The 26,782-nt window shown below is 46.4% G+C and overlaps 2 protein-coding genes across 3 annotated transcripts in view; one reads left to right on the top strand and one right to left on the bottom strand.

Annotated features, from left to right (window-relative positions):
* Positions 1 to 8,750: 8,750 nt before the first annotated feature.
* On the bottom strand, positions 8,751 to 12,867 carry Hsp110 (heat shock protein 70Cb). Its single transcript, XM_065430104.2, has 5 exons — positions 12,557 to 12,867; positions 11,098 to 12,312; positions 10,019 to 10,271; positions 9,799 to 9,897; positions 8,751 to 9,726 (listed from the first exon to the last, which is right to left on the bottom strand). Exons 1-5 carry the CDS (start codon positions 12,661 to 12,663, stop codon positions 8,989 to 8,991), a joined length of 2,412 nt encoding a protein of 803 aa, XP_065286176.1. The 5' UTR covers positions 12,664 to 12,867; the 3' UTR covers positions 8,751 to 8,988.
* A 570-nt stretch (positions 12,868 to 13,437) lies between these two features.
* ClC-c (chloride channel protein 3) overlaps positions 13,438 to 26,782 on the top strand; it is an 80,656-nt gene continuing 67,311 nt past the window's right edge. For both annotated transcript variants that reach the window (XM_065430106.1, XM_065430105.1), the window contains exons 1-2: positions 13,438 to 13,594; positions 15,199 to 15,491. In XM_065430106.1, the coding sequence (XP_065286178.1) occupies positions 15,215 to 15,491 (277 nt within the window). In that variant the 5' untranslated portion in view covers positions 13,438 to 13,594; positions 15,199 to 15,214. The remainder of the gene's footprint in view (positions 13,595 to 15,198; positions 15,492 to 26,782) is intronic.

Here is a 26,782-nt window from a genome sequence, read left to right as displayed (position 1 = left end):
AAATTGGACTGTCACGTCAGTTGATGGACCCTCTGCCATTGTGTCCTCTTTCTCTTCTTTGGTTTTGTTTCATGCCTGAACAGTGGTTGGAGTAACGCGTAACCTTTAAAAAGAGAAGCTGAACTTCTGTTTGAGTTTTGTAGGTAAACATGTTCCATGGGAACAGCACAGAGTAGTGAACATATCATCCAAGTTTTGTAGTTACACACATGGAGCTAACAAAACGTCCAGCTCCCATTTTTACAGTTATACCTGTTATGGGCTCACTACCTGTCTGCCGGTGTTCGTTGCTGGATGCCCAGAATGCATTGTCAAAATTTGCAAGTTGAAGATACCTCTCAGCAACTTCACCAATGCTACAGCAAAGGATACTGAGCTTGGACTGTGCCTAGCCTCTTGAGTGCGCATTAAATTAATGGCTGATGAAATGCTCTGCTGGTTGTCCATAAACCAGCATCAAGTTGAAATATCATATGTGATGCCAGTGACAAGAAGTAAAAGGTGGAATAGGAAAGAGGAGAATGAAAGAGTTGTCGCTCCTCTTCTCCACCACTGGGGAGCACCACCTCCTGCACATACAAAAATGACTCAGACTAGAAGCATCACTGACTAAAGTATTCTCAAAAGGAGATTGTGTGCATGCATCTGTGAACCTTTACTTCAAACAGTACCGCATAAAACACTGAAAGACTTACTGTACATAATGTTTTCACCAGCTATTATGTCACTGTTTCCCATACAAATGAAACTGCAAGTTTTTAAGCATGAAATGCTTTTAACTCCCACCGTCGGCGACCTTCAAGTGAGCTTGAGCCAAAAGCCAGAACCGTTATCCGGGCACTCAAGGTGAGATCGTTGCAAGAACAAAACGAGATCATCCAGGCAACCAGTCAGAACTTAAGAAAAGGCAGTCTCTGGCCCCCAATCCTTTGTACAGCACCTCATTACATCCGCTAGTTACTGCCCAGACAAGTTACAAAAAAATATTGCTTCCGAGTTCTTCCTAATGTTTGTTCACAATACCACTCAAGCTGTAACTTAAGGTACGCTTAAGTTTTATTTGTCATTTCCAATAGCGATGTTCAAAAGGCAGACACAGGGCACCTTACACTTGATTGTCATCTTTTAGCACTGAGACAGAGTTACCTGTGCTCTTTTCAACGCCAGCAGTCCACGAGTTTCGTGGCGCGGGTTTTGATCCGCCTTGAGAGTTGGTGCCATGCCGGCAAGCCGGTAAGCAAGCCGGCAGCATCTGGCATGCCGTGGGCACCTACCTAAGGCTGCACATTTGCAGCCGACCACTTCGATGTGACCAGATGAAAAAGTAGCGACAGACGCTGAGTGCGGTGCACTGTTGGAAGAAAAAAAACGGTTGAAGGCGCCGGCACCACAAGCAGCAAAAGACGCCATATGGCTGCAGTTGTTTTCTGTCACCGTGACAGGAAACAACTGCATCCATATGAACCAGTGCACAGTATGATGTGGTGCGGTGTGGTGTGCCGTTGCAAACATGCACTGCATCCATCTTAAAATTGTGTATAGTATCATCTCCAGTCAGTCTGCTTTGCCGGTAGCCGTTTCATGCTTACATCTACTCTCGATTACGGGAGAGCCAACAATTTGCTCCTCCTCACCATTTCTGAAAGTGCCGGCTTGCCGCTAGCTGACGTGAAGTGGCGGCAATCCACAGACACCAATCATGAGGACAGTAACATTCTACAAACCAAGCCTTTCAATAACGCTCTTACAAATTAAAGAAAACCTAAATATACAATGTACAAGAAAGCTTTCTACAAGTTTTGTGGGTTGTCCCCAAACATTAATTCGTACGTGCCTTGATTGCATTTGCTTTCTTGAAAACACTGGGCTCGCTACCTTCCTTTCAAGACTGCTATGGTACACTGATAATGCACATGGCATTCTTGACCTCAAAGTACGAGGCAGGAAAGGAGAGGTGCGCAAGATAGATGATGATTATTGTTTGGGGACAAGATAAGTATCGAAGGGTGCAAACTTTTCTTAGAGCACAGCTGTTCAGAAAGAATGAGCAGGTCACAGTTGCGCGCCAAATAAGCAGCCAAAATCACCAGTAGCGCAGCACAAATAGTTCAATAGGGGATTAGGGGACAGATTTATCTGATCTTACTTTCCAAAGGGCCTGCTTACCAACACTCCCTACCCCCTTTTGCATTGCGTGTGTTGCAGAGATTATGAAAGGAATGGCCCAGTTGATCCCTTCACAGATAAGGTTAACAAAGCAGACGGAGAGCTTGCATGCCATGGTCATCAATTTCAAGATGAGAAAGCACCTGAGCAAGACAAAGGTGGGGAGACATAGGTACGAAGGATAAGGAGAAAAATAAAAGTGAGTCTAGCATGTGGTTGCTGGTACACATATATACATGGTCATGAAAGTGAAAGATTGCCATCCATGTGACAGTAGCACAAAGCTACAAAGGAAGGCTCCTCAGAAAAAGCTTTGCAGAAGAAAAATTTGTTCTGGTCTGGAGAACAAATCCAGAACCAATGCCCTTCTGGACAACCTGCTTTACCATTTGAAGTGCAGGAAAACTGAATATGGCACATCACCTCTACAGAAACCTGTAAGGTGCAAAACTTTCTTTTTGAGGAAACAGTACGGGTTTCCTTCGTAGCTTAGATCATGCTGCTGTGAGGTGGCTGACACTTATTTATCTTTTACAAAGCTTGCTCCATCTCGTGGATTTCTGCAAAAGTGATTTGTCAGATATTACATGGTCCCTTTGCGGGGCAGCCGCCGCTGCATTCCTGACTTGTCAGCAACTGTAAAAGGTCTACTTCCTTTCCTGCATTTGCCAGTGTGTGCGACTCTGGTGTGATACACAGACCTTCAGTTTTGAGGCTAGAGCAGATTAACCCTTCACTGCGCAATGTTGCATGTTTGCAGCATGGCAGAAGACTACAACAGCAAGTGCTCGCAACATTCGGTGCTTTCCCTGCACATTGTTGTATTCTTGCAACATACCTTTGAATAATGCACCACAATTTGCTGGCACCTACACTATAGCTGCAGGAGCTGAACCCAGACAAGCATGGCAGATGCCTTGTGAGAGCACCATCGGTAATTCAGGTAAATTTTGAAAGGTGCAAGTTGATTTCTGTGGGCATAATAAAGCAAAAGGAAATATCAACTTTCCACATCTTTTTGATCTAGTAGACACTAAGAAGCCGTATTATATATGTCAGAATATGTTTTCAATGGTGTAATGTGTTTCAAATGTGCAACAATGTGCACCAAGATGTCTTTTTGCCACAGAATGAATGAAACAGGTCCTAAGCACTTCTGTAGCTGTGGAATACCATTTGACAATAAAGAGAGCGACTTGTGCAGGAGTGGCAATGTCCTAGACTGTGTGTCCCCTTCTTTTTGTAAGTCGGGCTTGCAGAAGTGTTTGTGAAAGGTCTTTTGAGCTGAACGTGTGTAATATACAAGAGAAATACAGTGAACAACCACGGTGAACCTATACAGAAGTTTCTCCCCCTGGAAGAGATCAAGACTGGCCTGGCTAGACCACTGTGTAAGTAAGAAAAACAGCAATTTAAGAAAAAAGTTAAACAAATAACTAGAGGAGGAATTCATCCAAATGAAGGGGCCATTCAGTATCCACCTCAGTATGTCGGAAGAGATTGGGAATTATGTCAACTTTCAAAATTTGTTTCAATAGGCATTAGCTATACTTGTCGCCCAATTCATATTGGTCACTGGTTGTTTCGGGGTTAAATGTGGCAAAGGTGCAAGTTCCTTGTATGCAAAAAATTTGCATCACATACCATTCGAAATGTACCTACCATTGCTCTACAAGCAAGGATAGTCGCTACCTTTTGTGTCACACCTGCATGAGCATACATTTCTGCATGCACAACTGGGTTCGTTGTAGACAAAAGCAGCAGCGATGCAAATTTTCTGCAATTCTATTATTGTTGCTTGTAGTGTGGAGCCTACCTCTGTTCAACAAACATCAATTGCTTTCTCTTGAACCACACTAATGAAAATGTATTTTCTTTGTCATCTTGTTTAAATAAAATCTTTAAAGAAACCCCCTTTTTTTTTATCTTTAGCTCTCCGAGACATGTTAGCTGCCCTGCTGTATTCCGATTCTGCATTCTGATAAAGGCAGAATGCAAAAACTCGCACACTATGCTTTGGGTGTGCATTAAATAATTCCAGGTTGTCAAAATTATTCTGCCGCCCTTCACTATGGCATCTGTCATAGTCCCCGATTGCTTTGAGATGCTAAAAGAGCACCGATGTGACATTAAATAAAAGCCCAAACCACATAAACCTTAGAAAAAATACTGGAAAGCATGAGAACGCTCTCAATAACTTGCTGTATTACTTGTTTGTATAAACCAGCTTCAGTATTGGTACCCAGGAGAGGGGGAGATATTTGTTATAAACAGAAAAGCGAAGGGTATGTTCTAGCCTACTACCAAGCATTGGGGTAGGGGAACGAGAGGGAGACAGCAAGGAAGATATGATCAAGAAAAAAAAATTAACTGGAAACACTTATTACAGTTGTATATCCAGTTCAGAGAGAGAGAGAAATGAAGAGGGAAAGGTAGGGAGGTTAACCAAGAACGTGCCAGGTTCAGTATCTCTTAAAAAATCCACAATGGCCATCATGGTCTGCCTTGAGTATTTTGGCCACGGCACTACACGAAGGCTCCCGAAAAGTGTTTGGTCGTTGATGTGTGTTGAATATTGCTGCTCGCTCTCCGGGAGGTGGAAGCATCATAATGTGGCGATATGCTGGCTCACTTTGTTCCTGGGGTCACTAGCTGCCGTGTGACATGCGAGCGCACCCACTGGCAATGTGTGCAGCAGCAACGCTTGTCTTTTCACGAGCAACATCATCACACCTGACCTTGTGGCTACACAACATCAGCAAATGTTGGTCAGTGTCAAGGAGTCCCAATAATGTTGATATCAGATCCCTCTTTAGCATCAGATTAGAATATAAGTGTTTCCCAAACCTCGGTGCATACTAAGAATGATCCTTTTACGCAGGATCTGATGTGTGTAGTCGGTTGCTACAACTTTGATAATGTGTGTTACTACTCCATTAACACTGTCCGAAGCTCTTTGATCAAGGACAAGTTCTATAATTAATACTGGAGTTGGACAGGGCAGCTTCAGTCGCAATCAAATTGCTAAATCACGATTGGCTTGAACCACCAGGAATGCTGTTGCCCTGTAGTTGCCATGTGGAATTTAGTGAACCCGATCGATCGAGAATGCTGCCCGTGCACCTACACTTAAGCTGCAGCGGTGGGGTGTACTTCCAGTGTATTTTCAACATGGGCATAGGTGCAGTTGTTCTGGCTGCGTAACAACTATACCACGACTGGCTGGGGCCCCAACTGCACCCCTGCCAAAACGGGTTGCACGGGTGCAATAATTAAACGGGTACCCCATGCTACACACTTTGGTTATTTTAGCCTCCTCGTCATGTGGCTTAAAGAGCATGCCTTGACTGTAGTCAACATCCACAATGACAGTACTGTCACAGTAACAAGTACGCATGTTAGTATTACTGGCAGCTAAGCAGAATCTTTACCTCGAAGCTATGGGAATGCAGAAATGAAGCATCTACCATATTGAATTTGATGGTTTGTCGCATTCAGCTCCAAACTTGGGGAGGGTTAGTGGGTCCCGCCAACCTCACCCCCGTCTCCCTCCCGAAATTGTCACCGTTACGAGGCACTGCCAAGCACAACTTACATAAATGTCATGTGCAGTCAGCGTCACTCTTGTGTAGAGCATGGGAACGGCGGCTGCCGGGGCACTCGGGAGCCAGCCAGCGACATCTAATGGTAGTTGCGGTAGGCCTAATTGTGCCCAGCAGCTACCGTTAGACGTCGTTGGCTCCCTCAGGAGTGCCCAGGAGGTGATCGTTCCTGTACTGTACACAAGGGTGACGCCAACCGTACTTGTCAATATATACATTTTACGTTTTTACGACGCGTTTCATTTTACATGCAAAAATAAGTGAATAGTAATCTTTCAAGTTAGCTGCACTTGTACCAGCAAATGCCCCTCAAAATGAATTCCTGGTTACGGCCCTGGTCGCATACAAGAGAAAAAGGCGAGGTAAAGTGAATTAAACAGTATATTCTGTCGGGAGTATAACTGTTGGGACCATATTTTTGTTACTTAGGCCATTATTATATTTTTTTACATTGTAAGAAATTGCTAAGATGATGATAAAGAAATAAAAGATTATGTAACTTTGTAAACTGTACCTACCGAGACCTCTCAACAGCATAAAATTGATATATACACTACCCACAAGTATGCTACTAATTTAAGAGCAGGACTTCTGCAAAGCCCTCATAAACATAACAGTTTCACCTTATGTACAAACTCGGCTATTACATTTATCTGCTTTAGGTAGCCTAACAGATGCAGTTTAAGCAACTGCAATGGGAGGTTTTGTATTTTGCACACGCAAACGGATTTGAGCAGAGAGTTTCATACAATTTCTAGAGGGAACTGTGGTGCTAGTGTCTACGGGAGCTGCAAGAATTTGCCGAACCTTCGTCCTTCTGGCTTCGAAAAACATCCAAAATTATCCGACGGCAGGACTCGAACACAGGACCTCCAGCACACAAGCCCAATATTCAAACCATTATGACACGGACGCATGGGCAAGCAGAACCACTGTAAGTAGCTGCGATTATGCATGCTTACATAGGCTTATTACCCTTCGCAAAATAAAAAAAGGGAGATATTATAGATTGCTTGGAAATTTAGGCCCAGATAAAGCATAATTAACTAAGCTATAAGAATGTCTGAAGCGCCAAGCACGAAGATCAGACAAATTCATGTACTACCCATTATTCCCACAGTGGCTGAACGATCGCATTGCCCGCAAAGAGCCATGCCTAGCTTGCGTTCTTTTCTACTTCTTTGGTGCTTTTTATACCTTTTTGCATTTTTTGTAAGCTCAGTGGTTTGTGTGTTCCAACTTTGCATATGCAAAATCTAAAGCTCCCTAATGTACTTTTGCTGCAAAGTTAGATTCGTTAGCTTGGTGCTTCAACTTTTTAGTACTGATTTTAGGCTATTACTGTACAAATTATGAGGCTATAACCAAAATTCTGTTTCAACAGTCAGTAGAATTCAGCCCTGTTAGCCGTAACGTCAAATCAGTCCAGCAGTTGCCTAGTAAGGGCACTTAGTGTTTCATATGGGCTTGAATAGGGAAATCATACGGCTGGAGCATCCTTTTAATAAAATTGTTCTTCGTTAATGCAATGAAATTAAGTTGCTCGAAAAACACTTGATCTACTCCAGTGCCTTCGAGAAAAATGCTGAAAGTTCTCAGTAATAAAATTATGGCTCAGGAATTGCAAGGGAGCACGACACTTCTGTCACAAGTTGGCATGATGTATTAGTGAAAGTGGCCATTCTTTTCTTAACATGGCAAATGACCATTCCTCATGGGTGTAAGTAAATTTTTTTTCTCACCATTGGAAATGCTTTAGCATATAATGCAGCATAATAAATTGTATAAAACTGATTTTTATTATTGCAACAAAAGAATGTAAAAGACTATTTCGCAAGGTAGAAATTTTATGGCCAGATAAAAAAAAGAAACTGATTCTATTTTTTATAAATATGTCAAAAAGAAATTCAGCGTATACATTAAACAGATAAATGGTCTGAGAATATTTATCTACGAAATGCACAGGTAGAAGACACCTAAAGGTAGTCTTTCCAGTACGTATGTCATGCAGTGAAGTAATTCCTCTACTTCACGAGGTGGTTTGTACATTTTAGACAGGAAGGTCTGCAATTTCTGTTCAGCCTCAGCCAGCTGCTGGATGCACTAAGTCCACACTTCTCTGAAGCTGAAACTGTTCCAAACATCATCAAAATACTGAATTCTGCTAGCTGGACATGTGGCACGTTTTGTATCCTTTATATTTTGTTTTGCGTGTTGCTATTGCTGTTCTTTCTTTGTCAAAGTCAGGCAATAAAGAAAAAAAAAATGACGCGTCACTTCAAAGAAAACAAGATTGCTCAGAGTTGAAACCTGAACTCCCCTGCAGACAGCTACGATACCGTAAACCTGACAATGTTAAGTCATCCTCCAAATTGCTGCTGGTGCTCGAAATAAAAATTATTTGTTAATGTACTATACAAAGTTTTTTTTTAAACTGGTTAAAGACAAATGTTTGGCCATGATACACACGCCTAAGTCCACCAAAAGTTGCATAAAAAAATCGGACTTGCCACAGGCACCACAGAGAAGCAGACATTTAAAGCCCTTTTTCTGGGCTGTCTACTTGATCGCACTATGTATCTGAAGATATTTCAATGTGCTGAAATTGCATTTTATGCGAGACTGAACGCAGTTTCTGGGTGCAACAGAACAATTTATTAATGACAAATTTATACATGACCTTGCGATCTCAAAACGTACTGTTCCCAACTAACCTTGTATATAGAGCAAAGCAGATCAATGCGTGTGCTCCACAGATGAATCACCAGGAACTAGGGCTAGGGGAAACACCGGATTAAGTTAGCCAGCACAATGTGAAGCAATCTCCTGCAATACATTAACATTGATGCTGCAACAGAAATTTGTTAGTAAAATTTCCACAAGTAGCAGTGTTTAGCTATCTATCTGCTTATGATGGATGAAGAAATAAAAACTGCCCAATTTCTTTCCCCCGTACTACTGCCACAAACAGATGCACCTCACTAGCAGCCCAAAAAACTGCCAAGCTGTGATTTATTACATTTCACCACCAGTTTCTCAACCAGTCTTCGCAGCAAGGTTTGCAAGAATGTCACAAACCACATCCTCCCCCACTGCAGAGGGAAAAAAAAAAAAACCAAGCGAAAGAACACTTGTTTCTTCAGTGAAGACAGAAGTGCATGTTATGTACAAGCAGGATTTCCTTTCTTTTTTTTTTTGTAGGCCCACTCTTGCAGGTGCCTTAATCCACATCCATCTTGTCAGTTGCCTCTTCAGACTCTGTTGCTTCCTCGGACTGAGGTGGCGTGGCGCCTTCGGGGGCTTGTCGTGCAGGGCTCTCAGGCTTAGGTGGCTTTGGCGCTACCGTGAGGGCTGCAAGGAGGGTCTCCATGGCTTTTGCCTCTTCCCGGAAGCGCGACACCAGCACCGGAGGGTCCTCGTACAACGGAGCCTTGGACAGTGCACCCATAGCGCCATCAAACCAGGTCTGTCGTTCCTCCACAGCCTTTGCAAGTTTTTGGTACACCTCTTCTTGTGCCCGAGATGAAAAGTCAGAGAGGGCCTTACGAGACTTCTGCAGTATGGCACCCATCTCTTCAGCTGCAAGACTTCGCTCCTCGTGCTCCCTGCAGCGGTTTCGGATCGGCTGGCCAATCTCACGCAATGCATTCAGCTTTTCCACATACAGGTTCTTAGCCACCTCTTCACCTTCTTTGTAGAGCCAGCTTTCAGTGTCGTTAAGCATGCTGAGGAACTTCTCCTTGTCCTTGTCAAGGACGTAGGCCTTGTACTTGTCTGACAGGTGGTCCCGCATCTCGTAGACATATTCCTCGACGGCGTTCTTAGCATCCACGCGGTCTTTCTCCAGCCGGTCTGTCTGCACCATCTTTGCCTCAGCCTCATGCAGGTGGTCCAGCTCTGTAGGAGACAGTTGTGGTACTTGCGATTCAATAGGAAGCTCGAGCGTCTTGGTCTTTTCCTGCACATGCAAAAGAGGCAGAGAGCAGTCGTTAGGGGCACAATATTTAGTGGCGGGGGCGGCAATGCCTACAGTTTTGGTCGGCTCTGGCCGTGCTTCCTTGTTGGCCTCGTTGGCCTGGTTGGTCTCGGTGCCCTTCTCGACTGGATCCCCTCCCTCGCTTGGAAGCACCTGGGGGAAGCGGGGTGGGGGGAAGATTGGGAGTTTTAAATTCAAAACCGCTAGCAAGGGCTTTCAAACACGAAGTAAAGCATAAGGGGGGAGCGGGAGGGGTGGGGGAGGGAAGACTCACCTCATCGCCACACGCCGCCCCCGCCAGGTCACCACCATTTGAACACTTCTCCGGGGCAGCACTTGCCTGTCGGCCATCATGCTTGACACGGTCAACTGCCGAGGCAGACACCACAGAGAAGATGCCATGCAGGTTGAGCCGCACTTTAACTTTGACCTTGGTGGCCTCATTGTCGGCTGCGGGGGCAACCTTGTTCACATTGAAGATGCCAAGCTGCAGGTCAGGGTAGGGCACAGCAGCATCAGCTGTGTACCTGGGTGCAATACACACATGATTACCCACAAGGACATGCAGACAATTGTGGAGTTTGTACACTGCAGTTACAGAAGCCTTATGTTCTCAGGGCATAACTGAGACTGGCAAAATCGCTACCTTTGCATGCTACACAACAAAGCTGACATGCTGTATATGCTAATCTTGACTATAGTATTACAGTGCATGCACCAATTTTAACGCTGTAGACCTTTCGAGGGGGGGGGGGGGGGAGTTGCATGGATGTCATGGGATTCGGGGAGTGATTACCTATATCAATGTTAACCCATGACTGTCTTTGGCAAACATCCTCTCCATTCCCATGGTTGCGCACCACCTCCAAGATGCGCACACACAAAAGAGGCTCAATGTCTAGTCTTCCAAAAGCTACACCCAACTTTTCTGTGGCTAGCAAACCACTGCTCTTTTCTACCGTTAGTTCCATGGGTGGACTGCACACCACTTGACAAAGGCATGAAGTTGTACACATGGAGCACACCCTTAAAATTGAGGTGTCTTTATGCTAATCATTTATATATCTCCATTTGAAATGCACATTTCACCATTCTCTCTCTATAGGCACATACAGGATTTGGGCTACAGATTTGCACAAGTGCTTAAACACACAACAGCATGAACAGATTGCTGCACAAGAGTGATAAGAACAAGATAAGCAACATAAAAGCCTGAACCTTGAACGTTACATTATTTAACAGTACGAAGACGGGAGGAGACAAGGCAGGGCGCAGAACAAAAGCGGTACTCCGCGCCTTGCCTTGTCCAGAAAGCCCATCAGGGCACCGACAGGGAATATAGCCGGCACAAACCTGGCTTCCAGAGAGAAGGGCTTGCTCCGGTAGAACGTGAGCATCTTGCTGAACGGAACCTGGTGCCACCGCGGGAACACTTCGGCGCGGCCTTCTTCGCCCTTGCCAGGTGCATAGCACAGCTCGATGGGGTACGGCTGCGCGTCCACCACCTGGAACTCGCGCACCTTGAAGATGGGTGACAGCATAGCGCACTGCAGAGCGCAGCCGCGCGCCACCGCCTCATCCTGGTTGAGTGTTGTGGACGGCTCCCGGTTGAACACTTTGCGCACCAGTTGCTTGATGGCCGGCACGCGGGTGCCGCCTCCCACGAGCTCGACGGAATCGATGTCCGAGGCGCGCAAGCCGGCCTCCTGCAGTGCACGGACCAGCGTGCGCTCGGTGCGCGCCAGGTGCTCCGCGGCCATCGCCTCGAACGCCTCGCGCTTCATCCTGCCGGCTACGTCGCGGTCGTTCATAAAGCACTCGATGTTAAGGGGCAGCTCGTGTGGGTTGGCGCTCATTTGCTTCTTAAGCTTCTCGCACTCGGTTATTAGCCGGATGAGCGCCCGCCGATTGCTGGACACCTCCAGGTTGTAGCGCTCCTTGAATTCCTGCACGAAGTAACGGACCAGCACCATGTCGAAGTCGCGGCCGCCGACGCTCTCGAACGCAGAGGCCATCATCTTAAGTCTGTCCCGATTGAAAGCCACGATGCCGACCTGCAACGCCGAGTGGCCCATGTCGACGAAGGCCACGACGCGCGGCTTCTCTTCTGGCAGGTCGTTCTTGTAAAAGCCATAGCTGAGCGCAATGGCAGTGGTCTCGTTCATAAGCTTTAGACAGTTGAGGCCCGCGATGCGCGTCGCGTCCAGCAATGCCCGGCGTTCGGAGTCGGTGAAGAAATGCGGCACGGACACTACGCAGTCGTTGACTTTGATCTTCAATGCAGTCTCGGCAATGTCTTTCAGCTTGGTGAAAAGCATGGCAGTGATTTGCGTGATCGAGAAGGCCTTGTCCTCGTTCAGGTAGCGAACACGAACGCCCACACGCCCGCCACCCAGGTCGACCAGCGAATAGGGCAGGAACGTCGCCTCGTGCTTGACTTGCGGGTCGCCCATCTTGCGGCCCTGCAGCCTCTTGAAGCCAAAGACGGTATTCTTGAGATTCGTCACCTGTTTGTTCTTCGCCGACACGCCCAAGTCACGCGTCTTGTCGCCGAACGCAACATAGGACCTGCGGGGAAGGCAAAGCGAAGCACGGTTACGCACGCTGGAGCACTTAGTCGTGAAACGCCAGCCAACACTCGCCCCCAAGGCCGGCGTGGGCTGGCGGCGGGACTTGGGGATTTACAAAAGCGACATTAATGAATGGAAATTAGCCTTAAAAGCTTCGTTAAGACGAGACGAGCTCGTTACGCATGACATGCGGGTTCTTAAGCGGCCCTACGGAGTGATATGGAATTGAAATGACTACTTACGGCGTGACTCGCTGGCTGTACTCATTGGCGATCGTCTCGATGCCACCGGCACGAGCAACCGCGATGAAGCAGTTCTCGTTGCCGAAGTCGAACCCGATCACTGACATCGTCACCCGAGAACGACGACACTGAAAGCGCACCGGATCTTTCAGGTGCTCGCGCTGAACAAGAATGAATCGACAGTGAGCTCGCAGCGGTACAACTAGGCCCTGCTTCGAGAACTTTCTCGATCTTCTTGACGCTCTTCCACAGGCTTTTCTCGCCCCTCGCAACCTCAACGCCGGTTAGAATGTTACGTCAGCGAAGGAAGAGACCTCTCGACCAATAAGAAAAAAGCTTCTGCCGTTGCGAGCAGCCGCCACGAGAGCAATTCCGCGTTGCAGTCACCAGTACAAATGATGATAGTGACTAAAACGAGCTTAGATTATTCAAAATTAGAAATTATTGTTACACTTGTTTGTCTTTGTTAATTAATAAACATCCTTACGCAGTTTTGGGGGATCATAACTTTATTTTATTAAATGCTATATATGAAAAAAACACATTTTAAAGGGTAATGTATTTTGCTGTATTGTTATTAGCTTCATTATTATTAAAAAAGTAATTGTTATATAAATTACTTCTTTAATCATGCGTTAATCGTCTACAATGAATCACAAGCACGTCATTACAAAAGACAGGTGGGGTGGCGCTGTCGTCAGCACCGTGGCAGTATACTGAGTAAATTCAGTTTTTATTTAACTGTTACAAAAATTTACATGTTTTAAACAAAACTTCGTTTCTGTGGTAGTGCTGACACATTTTTAAATGATTGCAGGATGTTAAAACAAATACAATATCAATGAGCATGACAACTACATTTTATGCGATTGCCGCGCTAATCACAGTACGGCGGTATACTTGTTCTCCAGACCACACCATCGAGTTTGTAGGTCGAAAAGTGCTACTTACAACTGTTGCAGTGCCGCTCAGCTGCGTCTACAGAGGAAGCGACCACGGATGTAATTTTGGGAAGACAGGAGAAGGGCTGCTATAATGGTAAGAATTTATTTCATAACACTTTGTCATTTCTCTCGCGTTTACTCTTTGCCCGTTGGCTTTTGTTATGTTCTTTTTATAGGCTTAGCCGTTTTAATTTTACAGTGTTTGACTCATGAGCCTGAGTTGTCATCGTCCATTGCTGCAATAATAGAAACGTATTTATGCTTCTCTTGTACCGGTTGCGTCAGCACACTTAGCTGCTAAACTAACTAGTTTACCTTAGCTAGTGACCCATGAAACGCTGAAACCGCTAACGATTCCGCTAAAACTGCGCACACCTTTCTAGGTCCCGGCAGATGCTGGAAGGGGCCGCCGTATCGATGCCCGGAAAGTTGATCTCTGGTTAGAATTGCGTCTTAAACACGTTTGTGGTGCTTATGGCTTCTCAACCTGGTCGCTGAATCATGTATACAGCAGCATACGCAATTAGAATAGAGAAGATAGATAAAAAAGAAGAAAAAAATATATGTGTCGCCACTGAACATATAAAGGACACCGATTCTTTTCGCGTTGCATCATTGAGGCATCCTCCAAGGCGCACTGCCGATTCAAAAGAAGTGGCATCGCCCCTAAAATCTGGTGCGCACGACCGGTGTTGATGAGGCTACATCGGGACTTTACAACCAAGTCGAGTTCACTAGAGCCTGTTTGTTTGTATTATAACTGGCACTTGGGATCAAGCGCTCCGTGGCCCTTGAGGCACGTTTATCGATCTCGTTGCCGCGTGTGATCTGTATTTTTTGACAGATGCTTAGAATACCTTTTGTCTCCCAGATGGCTCAAAAACGTCGCGTTTTAACTTTGAAGTTCTCGCTCGTCCTGTCGGTTTGGTTGCCGGTCAGCGGTAATGATTGCGGCGGCGCGTAGGCACGTCAAAGGAAAATCCCGTGCGCGATGTCATGCGTCGTTGAAGACCTTGCTCCCGAGGCGCGCGACGTATCCGGCGGTAGCTCCAGCGACTGCCCCTGTCGTGCTACGCTGTGACGAGAGAAATAAAAACACAACGCGTTTCTCGCTCGCGCGCGTGCGCGCACATCAGAGCGGCAGCGCGTATAATGGGCTAAGCGGATCGCTTCGTCAGAAGTGACACGATGAATTTCGGGCTACGTGATACACCCAGGTTGACCCGACGCCGCCCCGCAGCTGCGGGCTGGCTGATGCCGCGCGCGCGCGCGCGTGCGTTTGTCTGGGAGGCTGCAGACCTGGCAGGCAGGCGACCGGGGCGCGTCGTCCGTTGCGTTTGTTGCGGAAAGATTCCTATGCAGCCAAGCGCAGAAGGCTGGACCCGGTGACGGAACCTGCGCTAGCAGCCGCTTACGCACTCGACAACGGCCGCCTACCCCATCTCTTCTCAGTAGTTGTTCCTGCGGCGAACGCGCAGGGTACCTGGTTCTGTTTTACTAACCGCGACTGTGGCCCACAGTCGCGCAGCAGTGATCGTCGACTGCTCGGGTCCTACCGTAGGTGCGATGTAGCTTCGCCTGTGTGACAGTGTGGTGCCGCGGACAGATCTATCGGTGTTGCCGATCGACACCCCCCCTCTTCCTCATTTGTGAAGTACGAACGAGCGGTTGACAACGATCTTTGTGGGTTGTGGACAGGGTCTGGGTTCCGACAATGGAAACTGAGCGTCTGGTCGGCGGAGGACCAACGGGCGAAGCGGGGCATGACTACGGAGGACGGCCTCAGGAACTCGCGGGCTCCAACTACCAAGCCCTGGCCACGGGACACGCTCACCTGCTAGGGAAGCCGCACGCACGGAGAGCGTCCGCTCGGCACCGAACCCCCAGCAGCGGCAGCAGCACCAGTGACGAGGAGATGATCGACATCACCGCAAAGCCGTCTGAACAGTCCCGAGCATCCGGAGATGCCATGGCCACGTGTAGGGTTCAGGGTGAGTGTGCCGAACTCCCATGGATTATTCCTGGTTTCAGTATATGTTATGCTGTGGTTTTACTTTGCGGAGTTGATACATTCATCAAAATGCACGATAACGCGAACTGTTGATTGTGCTTGACTGCTGTTAATCTGTGGAGGCGCTTAAGTTCTCCGCCTACCAAGATGACATGTTTGTAACAAGAACAAAGGATTAAAAAGCACCTGACAGATTAGCAGGTATCGTGAAAAGATGCTTGCTGTTGAAAAGAGCTAGGCATTTATTGTTTGTGCGGTTACCTGACTTGCACTGCTTGAACTGCTAAATATAATGTGTATAATTACTAATTTTAGTTCTGGATACTGTGAGATAATGTTTAGCTATGACATAGTCATTCTGCTAGCTATTTTTCCAGTTTTTTTTTTTTCACATGTAGGACAGGTAACAGGAACACTTATTCTTGTGTGTGTATTTATATATGTGTGTTGTAGCATTCTCTCACTAGCCAGAACACCTTCATTTAATGTCGTGAAACTTAATTACAGATCCTTCGAAGCACGAAAGCTGTGGCTAACATTGACTCCTTAAACTCAATAGGCTCACCAGTCATTGTACAAATGGCTACATTGGATCAAACCTTGGATAAACTCCTGCCGCTCTGCAAACAAGCTCTCGTGCTGTGAGAAATACAGTTGCTACCACAGACAATTTTTTTCTGTTGTTCTTGTGTGTTTTCTGAAAATGTTTTTATTCTTCCATTCACATTCCTACTACTGCTTAGGTAAGGGTTTCAGCTACTTTAATCATGTAAAGCTCAACCATTTGTGAGGTTAAAGTGGTCGAATTTAGCATCTAAAAGGGGAAAACAATTTCGAGTTTCCATCTGCAAAAAAAGACATTGCACTTTCGCAGTGATGTTGTTTGCAACAAATGTGTGGCTTCAACAATTTTCGTTAACGTTTTAACAAATCTATGATCCCTTTGGCTTAAAAAAAAAGTATGTTTTAAACCCAGTGATACTAATTTAGTCACTCATGAATGACCTCGAGGTGTATTGGCAGTGTGGAAATCTATGAAGCTTGGTCGACAAGACACGACTTATAATTCAGAGCCTACAATATGTATGCTTCCTGAAGCAAGCGGATGCTATAGGGGATATTGCTCCGTCATGCGAGAGAATGGATCCCATCTGCGCTCTGTCCGGAGCGAAACTGTGACAACAGCTGTCGGCTGTTTACGTGTGCGTTGCAGCAAAGCCAGGTGGTATAAAAAAACATGTTCCGAGCGCTTCTAGCGCACTGCGGGCGTCCGCTGTTTCGTGTGAATCCTAGTCACGCCGAGTGCAATGGCGGGCGGCCCGTGATTGCACTCCATACACGGTGCGTGACACGTATACTGCTGGGACGCTTGCGACTCTCTGAACATGTGCTATAAGCTCGCTCTCTGACCTATCTGAGCCTGTTCATTCTTGCCGCTGCCCGGAGGTATCGTTGCACGAAAAAAATGACGCGCCAGCGCGGTAGAGCAGTCGGAGCAGAAGCGTGAGGGGGGTCACATTGTTTGGAGAAACGTATTACACGTGGGGGAAAAAGAAACGTTACCGTCGCTGGCCGTCCTGCTTCGACGGACAAGGCAGAATGGTAGAAATTGCATCGATGAGCTTCGAGAAAGAGTAATCGAAATTGGACGACATCTTGATACGAGAACGCGTCGCGGGCCACCGCGGCGACATCCGTACGTGCCCCGCCATATCGTGTTTATTATCTCCACAAGGTGCGAGTCGCCTCCGTCGGACGCTTGTGGGCGCGGCCCTTATCGCGCTTTTGCACAGTTCGACGCTTGTATGCGTTTATCTCGGCCTTTTTCGGGAAGAAGCAGTGAGAGGCGAGAGGAAATGCGTGGCGTTCTCTCTTTGTCTCCGGGCGAAAATACCAAGGGCGTCGCCTAAATTGCGCGCTCAGGCGGTGAAAGCTTTTCCGGAAGTTCCACCCGAGTGGTTCCTGTCAATGCCACATGAGTATTAGCGACAACAGGTAATCTGGCGGATGGGACCTGTAAAGCAGATATGTAACGTGCAGTTGATCACAGGAACTTCAGCCACCTACAAAGGTTTCGGATTAAACGGATTTCCCCTCATACGCGACTGTGCTTCACTGCATTGCATATTGGTCCAACTAATCGCAGGCGCCGATTGCGGTTCAAGTGAAGATAAAAATGCTGGTGCGTAAGGTTTCATCACGACAGCCACGTCTACGTGTTGCGCGTCATAAGCCAAAGAAATTGTGTTCGTACCCGCTAATAGATAAAAAAAAAAGATTTACGCCGTCATTAGCTTGGAAAGCCGCTCTGTAGCATAACAAGTTGACACTCACCTGCCCTTTGTAACGTTACGAAGCAGCGCGTCTGGTATTCCAACGACTATCCCCTGTCGCAAAATTGCTGAATAAACGATGTCAGAGAAAACGGCCTATCGAAATGGGCAGTTTAGAAAATTTTTTCGTCGGCTTGGAATTAAAAGAAAACAAGAAAAAAAAAATGAAGTTCAACCGCATGACACTTCGACAACAAACACGGAGCGCTCAGCAGTAACTCGGAAGCAGGCGCTCGTCAATGTGAGACGATCAGATTCCTCACTTCTTTTTTTCTTTTTTTTAAGGAATTGGGAGGGGGAAAGTCAGAGTTTGTTTCGTAGCTGGTAATGCCTTGTCGCAGCTCTTCAAAGAATGCCACATGAGATTTTGCTACCTTGCCAGTCACGAAAATTCGGTTTGGTTGGCATAGCCGAGGCCAATCGCATGAGGCGAAACTGAACACAAACTGAACGCGCGTTTCGAGCAACGATCTCCGATCGCGCCCTAGTTATCTTTCTCTCCTAACTGTCCCACCAGGTTTACTGATTCAAAACTCCAGTACAGAAGGCCTAAATAATTACCTATCGCTCCCTTCAAGAGGCACCCGACAATCGGTTCACAACCTGATTGCAGCCGAGTGAGCAATCTTGTACACAGGGTGATTGTACACATTGTACACAAGACGACGGGGCAGGTAATAGACGACGTGGTAGGTGCTCTGTCTCATTTAATAACTGTCGATGACCCTTAGTGCGTTCAAACGAAGCGCGTGCGTTCACCTGGCAAGGGTGAACTTCCCTACTTAGTGCACCGCTGGTTTCAGCTCACGAGTATTTTGACATAACGCAATCTCACCAATCGCCGTAACCGTTACCGCCTCAGCCACCTGTCGCCACAGTGGCGCACTGTCTTTGAGTTTGTGCAGCCCAGCACGTCGTGGCGAGATTAGTGCGTATCCTAGCACACTCGTTTAAATCTCATTACCCGCAACCGAAAGCAAGAGAACGGCGACAGCAGCAGTACTGAATAATTAATTCGGTTATATCAGACTGTTATCCACCATCAATCACTGATCTTGCAAAGGAGGTCACCAGCTTCTGCGTACGTCGAAAAATGAATGAATGAATGAATGAATGAATGAATGAATGAATGAATGAATGAATGAATGAATGATGTTAAGCCGTTATCTCAGCCCCGTGACATTAAACTGAAATGAGAGGGTTAGCGCGTATACTCGATGCCAGCGCCAGGTGGAGCCGTCTCGCGTCATTAAGGCTGGTGGCAAGACTTTGAAAAAATGCGTGAAAGCAACGCAGATTTTAGGAGATTGTCGCGGACGATGCATTTCGCGCCATCGCGCAAAGTGCGACCAGAAGTGTCGTCCGCCAGCATCGAACGTCACGCGCGCGTGCTGTTTGATGAATCGTGCCAGCCGCGTATCCCATCGTCCGCCGTTTCTGACGCCTGAAAAAAGAACGAGATAAACGGAAAGGAGGACATAGAGGGGGATGCACTAGGGTGCACGCATGTATACAGTTTATTTTCTTCCTTTTATGTTGATGTTTTTGTTGCCTTTGCGCGATATTCATACGCGACGCGGTTTCGCGTTTCGAGGTCACAGCGTGATTGCTAACTCGCTGCAGAGGTTTATTTATAACCGTCCCCGGCGACCCAATTTTGGTACCGAGTCTAGGTTTAAGACGTACGTCTTGGGGTTCGTTGTATCCCCTTTTTCGACGCGTCGCCCTTGTCCGTCTTTCAAAAAGTGTAATCGGACGATTTTTTTTTTTTAATTCTAATTCCGTTGACGCGGAAGAGCATAGGAGAAATATAGCAGCACCGGGGTCATTTTACGACGTATTCGAACTGCGTAATGGTTTATTGTGGAGGGAGTTCCTCCTATGTAAGATGCAAAACGTGAAAGCGAGTCAGCTGCGATTAGCGAAGTACGAGAACTCGCAATATCAATTCAAATAGAAGGTGAGCAGGACGTAAACACGACAAACGAGAACATTTGTAAGCACTGTCAGTAAGTAGTAACATTTGTAAACGTTATCATTGTGGACACGTTCACTACAATGGACTATATAAAGGAGCTCGAAAGTAATTCGTACAGTCATCTAATGGAGGGGAAAAAAAGCGCCCACCGTTTTCTCATTTCCGATCAGCGCTATTTTTGTCTGCCCTTGCCTATACCTTAGTATCCTTCCAACTTCTCTACGCAGTTCACTTCTCGGCGCAGTCTTTGTGATATTTAGACTTGTCGGAATCGTTTGGCAACCTTGCTTCTTTCACTTCGCTTTTCACATGGGTTTCCCACTATCCTGCGACACGTTTAGCTACTCTAGGTAAGGAGTTTTAGAAATAGCGTGCCCAAGCAGCGTTACGTGCACAAAAACTCAAACTCCATTGTAGGCCCTTGAGGTCCATAGCATGTCCGAAAAAAAAAAAAGAAAACGTTAATTTGAAGGCCTTCAAAGTTCGCCCTATCTTCAGTACTTGCATATTTTCGAATTTATTGATGGTGACTCGTTTCCCACATGACGGTGAAGCGTAAGCAGTCTTTAATCGGGATTGGAGGCCATATGAACGTGCGCAAAAATGGAATGAATGAATGAATGAATGAATGAATGGAAATAACAAAATGGAGAGAGAGCTAAGAAAGAAAAGTTCTGACAAAAGTATTTATTACTCGATCGAAAGTAATCACCCTGTGCAGTGTGCGGCTCGCCGTGTGCTGTGAATGCGAGTATACACGTAGGTTTGTGTGTGTGTGTGTGTTTTTTTCTTTTTGTGTCAGTGTGCCGGGACATATTGTTTGCGGGTGATGAATAACAAGCTTTGGCTTAATGGCGAGTGTGACGCAAAACATATTGATTTGCTAGTTGCTGTACATAGATAACTGTCAGATGTTAATGCGTCGCCCCCCCCCCCCCCCCCCAACCTCCACTCCTGGGCGGGGTACATAAAGAGACACCTAGAAATAACAAAATCGAGCGTCAACCCGTAAAACAGGATATATCGAATATAAACGGGCGGACGACCAAGCTCCTCATCTCCAAGTATAGAGACGGCGTGCGACGAATCACCGACCTTTCTCGTTTTCAACCTCTCTCTCGTTCACTCCTTGGGATTTCCTCTTCCGCACAAATTTTGTGTTTGTATGCGTGACTGAGGCAGCATTTAAGGGTCGTGCAGAACATTCAAGGTAATAGAGAAGGGTGATTATATCATCACCCTTCTCTATTACCTTGAATGTTCTGCACGACCCTTAAATGCTGCCTGATATAAAGGACCAGCTGGGCTCTTCCTTACAAAACCCTTACCTTATACATTTGAAGAGGTCGGACTTGAACTTTTCAAAGAGACAGTTGGAAGTTGCCGCTTACATGCATTATTTCGGTGGCAGTAGCTTATGTTGTTATTTTCGTAATGCTGTAGAGTTCGAGAAAGAAAGAAAGAAAGAAAGAAAGAAAGAAAGAAAGAAGGAAGGAAGGAAGGAAGGAAGGAAGGAAGGAAGGAAGGAAGGAAGGAAGGAAGGAAGGAAGGAAGGAAGGAAGGAAAGAAAGAAAGAAAGAAAGAAAGAAAGAAAGAAAGAAAGAAAGAAAAGGGCATGCGTAGCCGTGCCACGTTGCATGCCGCACTTCTGTAGCGGTAGTGCATCATTCGATTGCAAGCGGCATAGGTTTAAAACTACAGTAATGAAAATGTATGCTCACTTGCAACTGCTGCTCATTGCGCTAGTCTTTTTCTTTTCTATTTTATTCTTATTTAAACTTTTATCATACTCATCTGTGTTTCTTGCTTTTTTATTTCTTTATTATAATTATAATAATTATTATTTTTTGAGAGCAGACCTAAGCATTCCCATCTGCGCACTCTAAACTGCAGTAAGTGCGGCTTCCAATGTTTCTGACGGCGAACGTTTTATTCTGGACCCTCTGGACATTGCCAAACTCGCCATTTTGTCAGCCCTCGTTGGCTCACGGGGCGACTACGTACGGCTGCCCTGATTGGCTCAACACGCAAACGTGGCGGAATTCGAGAGTGCCGATCCAGTCGAAATCCCACGATTTGTCCCTGTTTATCAATTAGAGCTCTGGAATGTAACGAAAGTAGAGGTCAGAAAGATAAAAGAGTTAATCAATTTAAACTGATTTACCGTTTCTCTTTATCCTTGCAGCGTCACTTTAAATAGTTAACGGTTCGCATGCTCGTCACTTGTCACTGGCTGCTGCCGGGCTGCGTCCTGCTGATTACAGAGCTGAAGGGGCAAAAAAAAAAAAAAAATGGATGCGGGGTAAATATGCGCGTCGCGTGCTGGTTCCGATGGATGTTACGGGAGCATCGCCGAAGATTTGTGTGCCGTCGTGATACGCATCAAGTGTCGTGACATGTCATTTCATTTCTCGTCACGACTTTTCTTTCTTTTCATCGGAATCGGGCAGCGCGCGTGGAATGCATTCGACGCGATCGGCAGAGGCGCGCACGTCGATCATCTTCTCGAGATTGTCACTGCGAAATAAGTGCGTTTGGTTTCCGCCGTGGGAGGAGCGTTGTTGCATAGACACTGCCCTTTTCGTGTTTGCACAGTTCGAGCTGGATTTGTGGGGCCAGTTGGTACTGGTTTGTACTGTGGTTTGCGCGAGGCACACACGGACCTTCACTGAAAGGCTCCTGGTGGAGCTTGACAGATATATGTTTCTCGTGAATCACCGTATACCCATAGATAAAAGTTCGCGCTCGTGTAGTCCTTGCGTTATTCTTATTTTTATTATTATTTTTTAAAATGTGCGTGCGTGTCTCGCGCAGCGAACAGAATGATTTGCACAACTCCCAGATTTCCGATTTTCGCCCACTGGAAAGCTATCACACGCTAAATTTAGTGGGTAACGACGAAAACGCAGGTTACAGTATAGCCTACTGAACTTAATATACGGGGTCTCCCTAGCTGCCACCAGCGTGGCTCCGTAGTTAAACTATATCTTTATTGATATCTTTATTGATGAATATTGCCTCAAAATGCAAATACATTCTACAATATTGAGGCCACAAGGCGCATTTCTTATATAAACTCTATTGAGGATATATATACTCATATATTATACGACAGGGCATGATACAGATGTTTTGTTTTTTTTTTTACTCGGCAAATTTGGATGCGAAACGCATACGATGAGTCTATTCCCGGGGTGACAAGCACTGCCACGGAGAAAACGTTGCGTAAATTCGGCTGGGAAGGAGCCAGCACAGTGTATCTCCCGGTTTATGTTTCTGCAACACTTTCCAAGTGCTGCAAAAGTGACCCGAGATAGATTTCGAGAAGCTTTGGAGTATGTAGCGCAGCACCTTAGTGTCTGGCAGCAGACCGAAGCATAAAGCCAGGCACAAGAAGACGTGTGTATTCTGTATGTACAGCCACAATCCACATTGATTTGGGGTGAGATTTTAAAGCGCTTTGTTTTAGCTATACTTCGCCCGCTTGTAGTGGACGTCGGCCGATCTCGCACTATAAAAATCTGGAAGGGAGTCGTTTTGGGCCACTAAGGTATGTGCTTGCCTAGCAAGCAACACGGGTCACTGGTTAAGTGCGCGAATGGATGGATATCTTGCTGCTGGCTGCCGTCCAGCCTAGTATATACAACTTGGGTCCCGGAGTATGTGCACGAACAAGCTTCGGCAGTGCGTATATTAGATGCATACTGTGGCAGAGACCAATATGCCGTGTCGTGGTACCATTTGGCATTGTGGTTGGCAGCGAGGTTGTCACTTGGTGGGTCCGCTGATGTGACCGTGAGGTTTTGTGATTCACCGCGCTGGTATTAGGGATACGCAAGCACGTTGCACAAAGCTATAGCTGCCTTTTTTTTTTCAGTCAAGCAGCAGTTATTTTTTTATTAATAGCTTGACAAGTTCAGGAAACTAATTGCGCGGTCAATTTTCTAGTATTGTTGAGAAACGCGATGTACGAAATGCAACGCGCCGGGACCCACGGAGGAAGGAAATGCACTATAGAGTGAACACTACTAGCCATGTCCCGCAAGCCTAAAGCCCCTTGCAAGCCAGCTCTCTCCTCGCCCTTTCCACTATTAAAGTTGGCCTGGCACGTGACCCTGCTCCGCGGGCTCGGCTCAAGCGCGTTTGGTTCGGGGTAAAGCCCCAAAGCGGCGGTGGCTCGTGGATGGAGGGGCTTTAGTTCAGGGTAGGTTTGAATAGGCGCGCACTTGTTCGAGTGCCTTGCCAACCGCTCTGTTAGCCACCGTGGCTCTCTGCACATTAATCAGGTTGTCTACCAGCTGGGAAAAGCCGGGAATTATCAGGGAATTCGTGCTTCTGTCAGGGAAAATTAGCTGTAGTTTTCTTGAAAGGGAACGAAAGCCGCGCTAATGCTGGCTCGAGTAGCAGAGAGGAATCGTAACGAATCGTCTTTGATGCCGTGTTGCCGGCTGGAGGAGTTGCCAGGTGTACAGTTGGCGAACGAATTTACCGATGCTAATTCCGTCCGATAATTCGGACCGCTTCGCGGTTCCACCATGTACCCCATAGAGTCAATGTATGAGAACGTCTGAAACCTCGAACGCAAGAACCGCTCGCCGTCCGATTTTCTGGGCTTTTTGCCGTAACCGCAGGCTCGAGACGACATTAATCAACGACACCGCCGCCGACATTTCGATTATCTCGCCGCCTCGAAGCGGCGCTCTCGCACGCAGATCCGCTGGCAGCCGTAGCCACCACCGCGGCAACGCGAGGCCTAGCTGCTTCGACGTTCGCTATTAAGGTCCTTGCGCTTCGGTGCCGTGTTTTTCATTGAAAGAATTTGGCGTTGTCCGCCTCTGTAATCCTTGCGATTGGCTTCGAAACTTAAGAAAGCACGGCGTGTTTTATAATGCCATTTCCCGAAAGGCAGCTCTGTCTCAGCACAGCAATGTCACGCGGTGAAGCAGGCACCACAGTATTGCGGTGAAGCATAACAAGCATGGGAAGGAGCAATTGTCACGCGACGCAGTATGTATCGCTTAATTACACAAGCTTGCACCCGCCATCTCCTGTCACAGTACGTGTACCGACATGCCTAACAAGTGTACTGGAAGCCCTTCAGAGCTTTTTCGGATGTGCCTGGGGTGATTTGAGCCCTTAAGGACAGTAAAAAAACGTGCATGCGTTTTTTTTTTTCGAACTGCCCTATTTTTCGAACGTTTTCGCAGCCCCTAGGGAGTCCGAAAGATCGGACGTTGTCTGTATAACTGAACAAGAGGATGCTTCAAATGGTCCGTGGGGCGAAGCTGTGCCGGAAGGAGGACGAGAACAGAAAGGACCTACGCATTGAGGAACGAACGGGAAATGAAGCGTGCCGCCGCTTCTTCCACGGAGCTTGAGCTCAAGAAACAGTGTTGGCTGACGCCGAGATGCAGGTGTCCCTCATCCAAGCCAAAACAAAATCTTTGGAGCAGTGAAACACAATACTGAGGCGTTTTGCGCGGGCTCAGAGTATGTCAGGACAGTTGAGGTTGACTTACCAGCTATTGAGAGAGAATCTCACTTGTGACAAAGTTCGGACGTCGTTAAAATGTGTTTGCTATCAGTTGATAGATATAGTTCAAATTCGAAAATATTTGCTTCTGTGTGCATCTGCTTTTTATTCGTGTTTGAGAATCTTCGACTCTATTTGCAATGGGTCTTATATTTTATTCGCTGTGCATTTTACTAACCCCTCCCTTCTGTTTTCTTATTGAATAAAATCCTACTACTCACTATACAAGCTGGATTAAGTAGTGTTTTTTAAATTTTTTGTTAACATGCTTACTATAGAGAGACAGCATCGGGTGACATGGTGTCAGCCCGTGTTAACATAAAACGAAGTTCTGTGTTACTCGGGGAATATTGCAAAGGCACTCAGGGGAAAAAAAACCTGGAGAACTCGGGCAATTCGGAAATGTCAACTTGGTTGACACCCTGCATGTTCTCCCCACATGTTCGCGCAACTCCGCATATTGGAACCTACTTCTTTGCAGCCCGCGGCAGCAGCAAGTTGCTGTAGCACGCGTTGTCTTTTCGGAAGGCACTAAAGCTCATGCCGCGACATGATCACGTGTTGTGCCGATTCCTCTTGCTTCAAAGTTTGTGACGTAGCGCTCCCTCCTTTTCCCTCCTCTCCGTGACGGAAGCGCAAGGAACGGGCGAGAGGGACGGGACGGCCGGGCGCTCGTGGTCCTGTGTTTTAGCGCTTCAATCTCTTCCGAGCATGTTTCCCGAACTGACCTAAAAAGGAATTACTGCTGACACTCCCTTGTGGGGCTTGTCAGCTAATGCGTAAACATTACATCCAGTCGCTCATATCTTGCACTCATGCAACCAATGATCGATTGAAGGGCCGGTTTACGAACGCCGCTGCTCACTAGTTGTGTCGAGGATGACGCAGTGTGCTGCGAGTATTGCAGTGACCAAATTGGTTAACATAATTAATTGTAAATAACCTTATTAGACGAAATTAATATGATCGTAATTAATTTGAATTAGGGTTAGGGGTTGTAACATGGACTAATGTTCGTTACCTTATTGATCTTGATTGGGCGTAAGTAATGTAAACACTAATTTATATTAATTTGACTTGTCATCTCAGTGCCTCTTAGTTAATCCTGATTATCTGTTTAAAGTTGATCAGTCGTAATCAAACTTAATTTATCTTAAGTATCCTAATTAATTTAATATTAATATCACTCCAATAATTGAACCTTAATTATTCTTGAATACGCTAATTCATTCCCATTTAGTCTCCCTTACTCTTCATCAATCTTAATAAGGCTTATATAGGCTGAATTTAATCGTAATTAATCTCATTAGTCTTTTATTAGCCTTATTTACTCTTAATACAGGGTGTCTACCAACCGGGAAAACCGGGAATTCTCAGGGATTTTTAGTAGTCTGGAAAAAGTCAGGGAAAACTCAGGGAATTTGGGC

This window comes from Dermacentor albipictus, chromosome 3, assembly GCF_038994185.2.
Source record: "Dermacentor albipictus isolate Rhodes 1998 colony chromosome 3, USDA_Dalb.pri_finalv2, whole genome shotgun sequence".
In the NCBI taxonomy this organism is placed as follows: Eukaryota; Metazoa; Arthropoda; class Arachnida; order Ixodida; family Ixodidae; genus Dermacentor; species Dermacentor albipictus.
Note: the sequence above shows the minus strand (reverse complement) of the source record. Positions and strands in the feature narration are given on the sequence as shown.

Bases quoted from the DNA above. Each gene is read 5' to 3' on its own strand.
- Hsp110 (XM_065430104.2), bottom strand. From the start codon at position 12,663: ATGTCAGTGATCGGGTTCGACTTCGGCAACGAGAACTGCTTCATCGCG. The intron at 12,313-12,556 runs GTAAGTAGTCAT...CCTTCCCCGCAG, and splicing joins TACAGCCAGCGAGTCACGCC to GTCCTATGTTGCGTTCGGCG. The intron at 9,898-10,018 runs GTGAGTCTTCCC...CGCTTCCCCCAG, and splicing joins GGGCGGCGTGTGGCGATGAG to GTGCTTCCAAGCGAGGGAGG.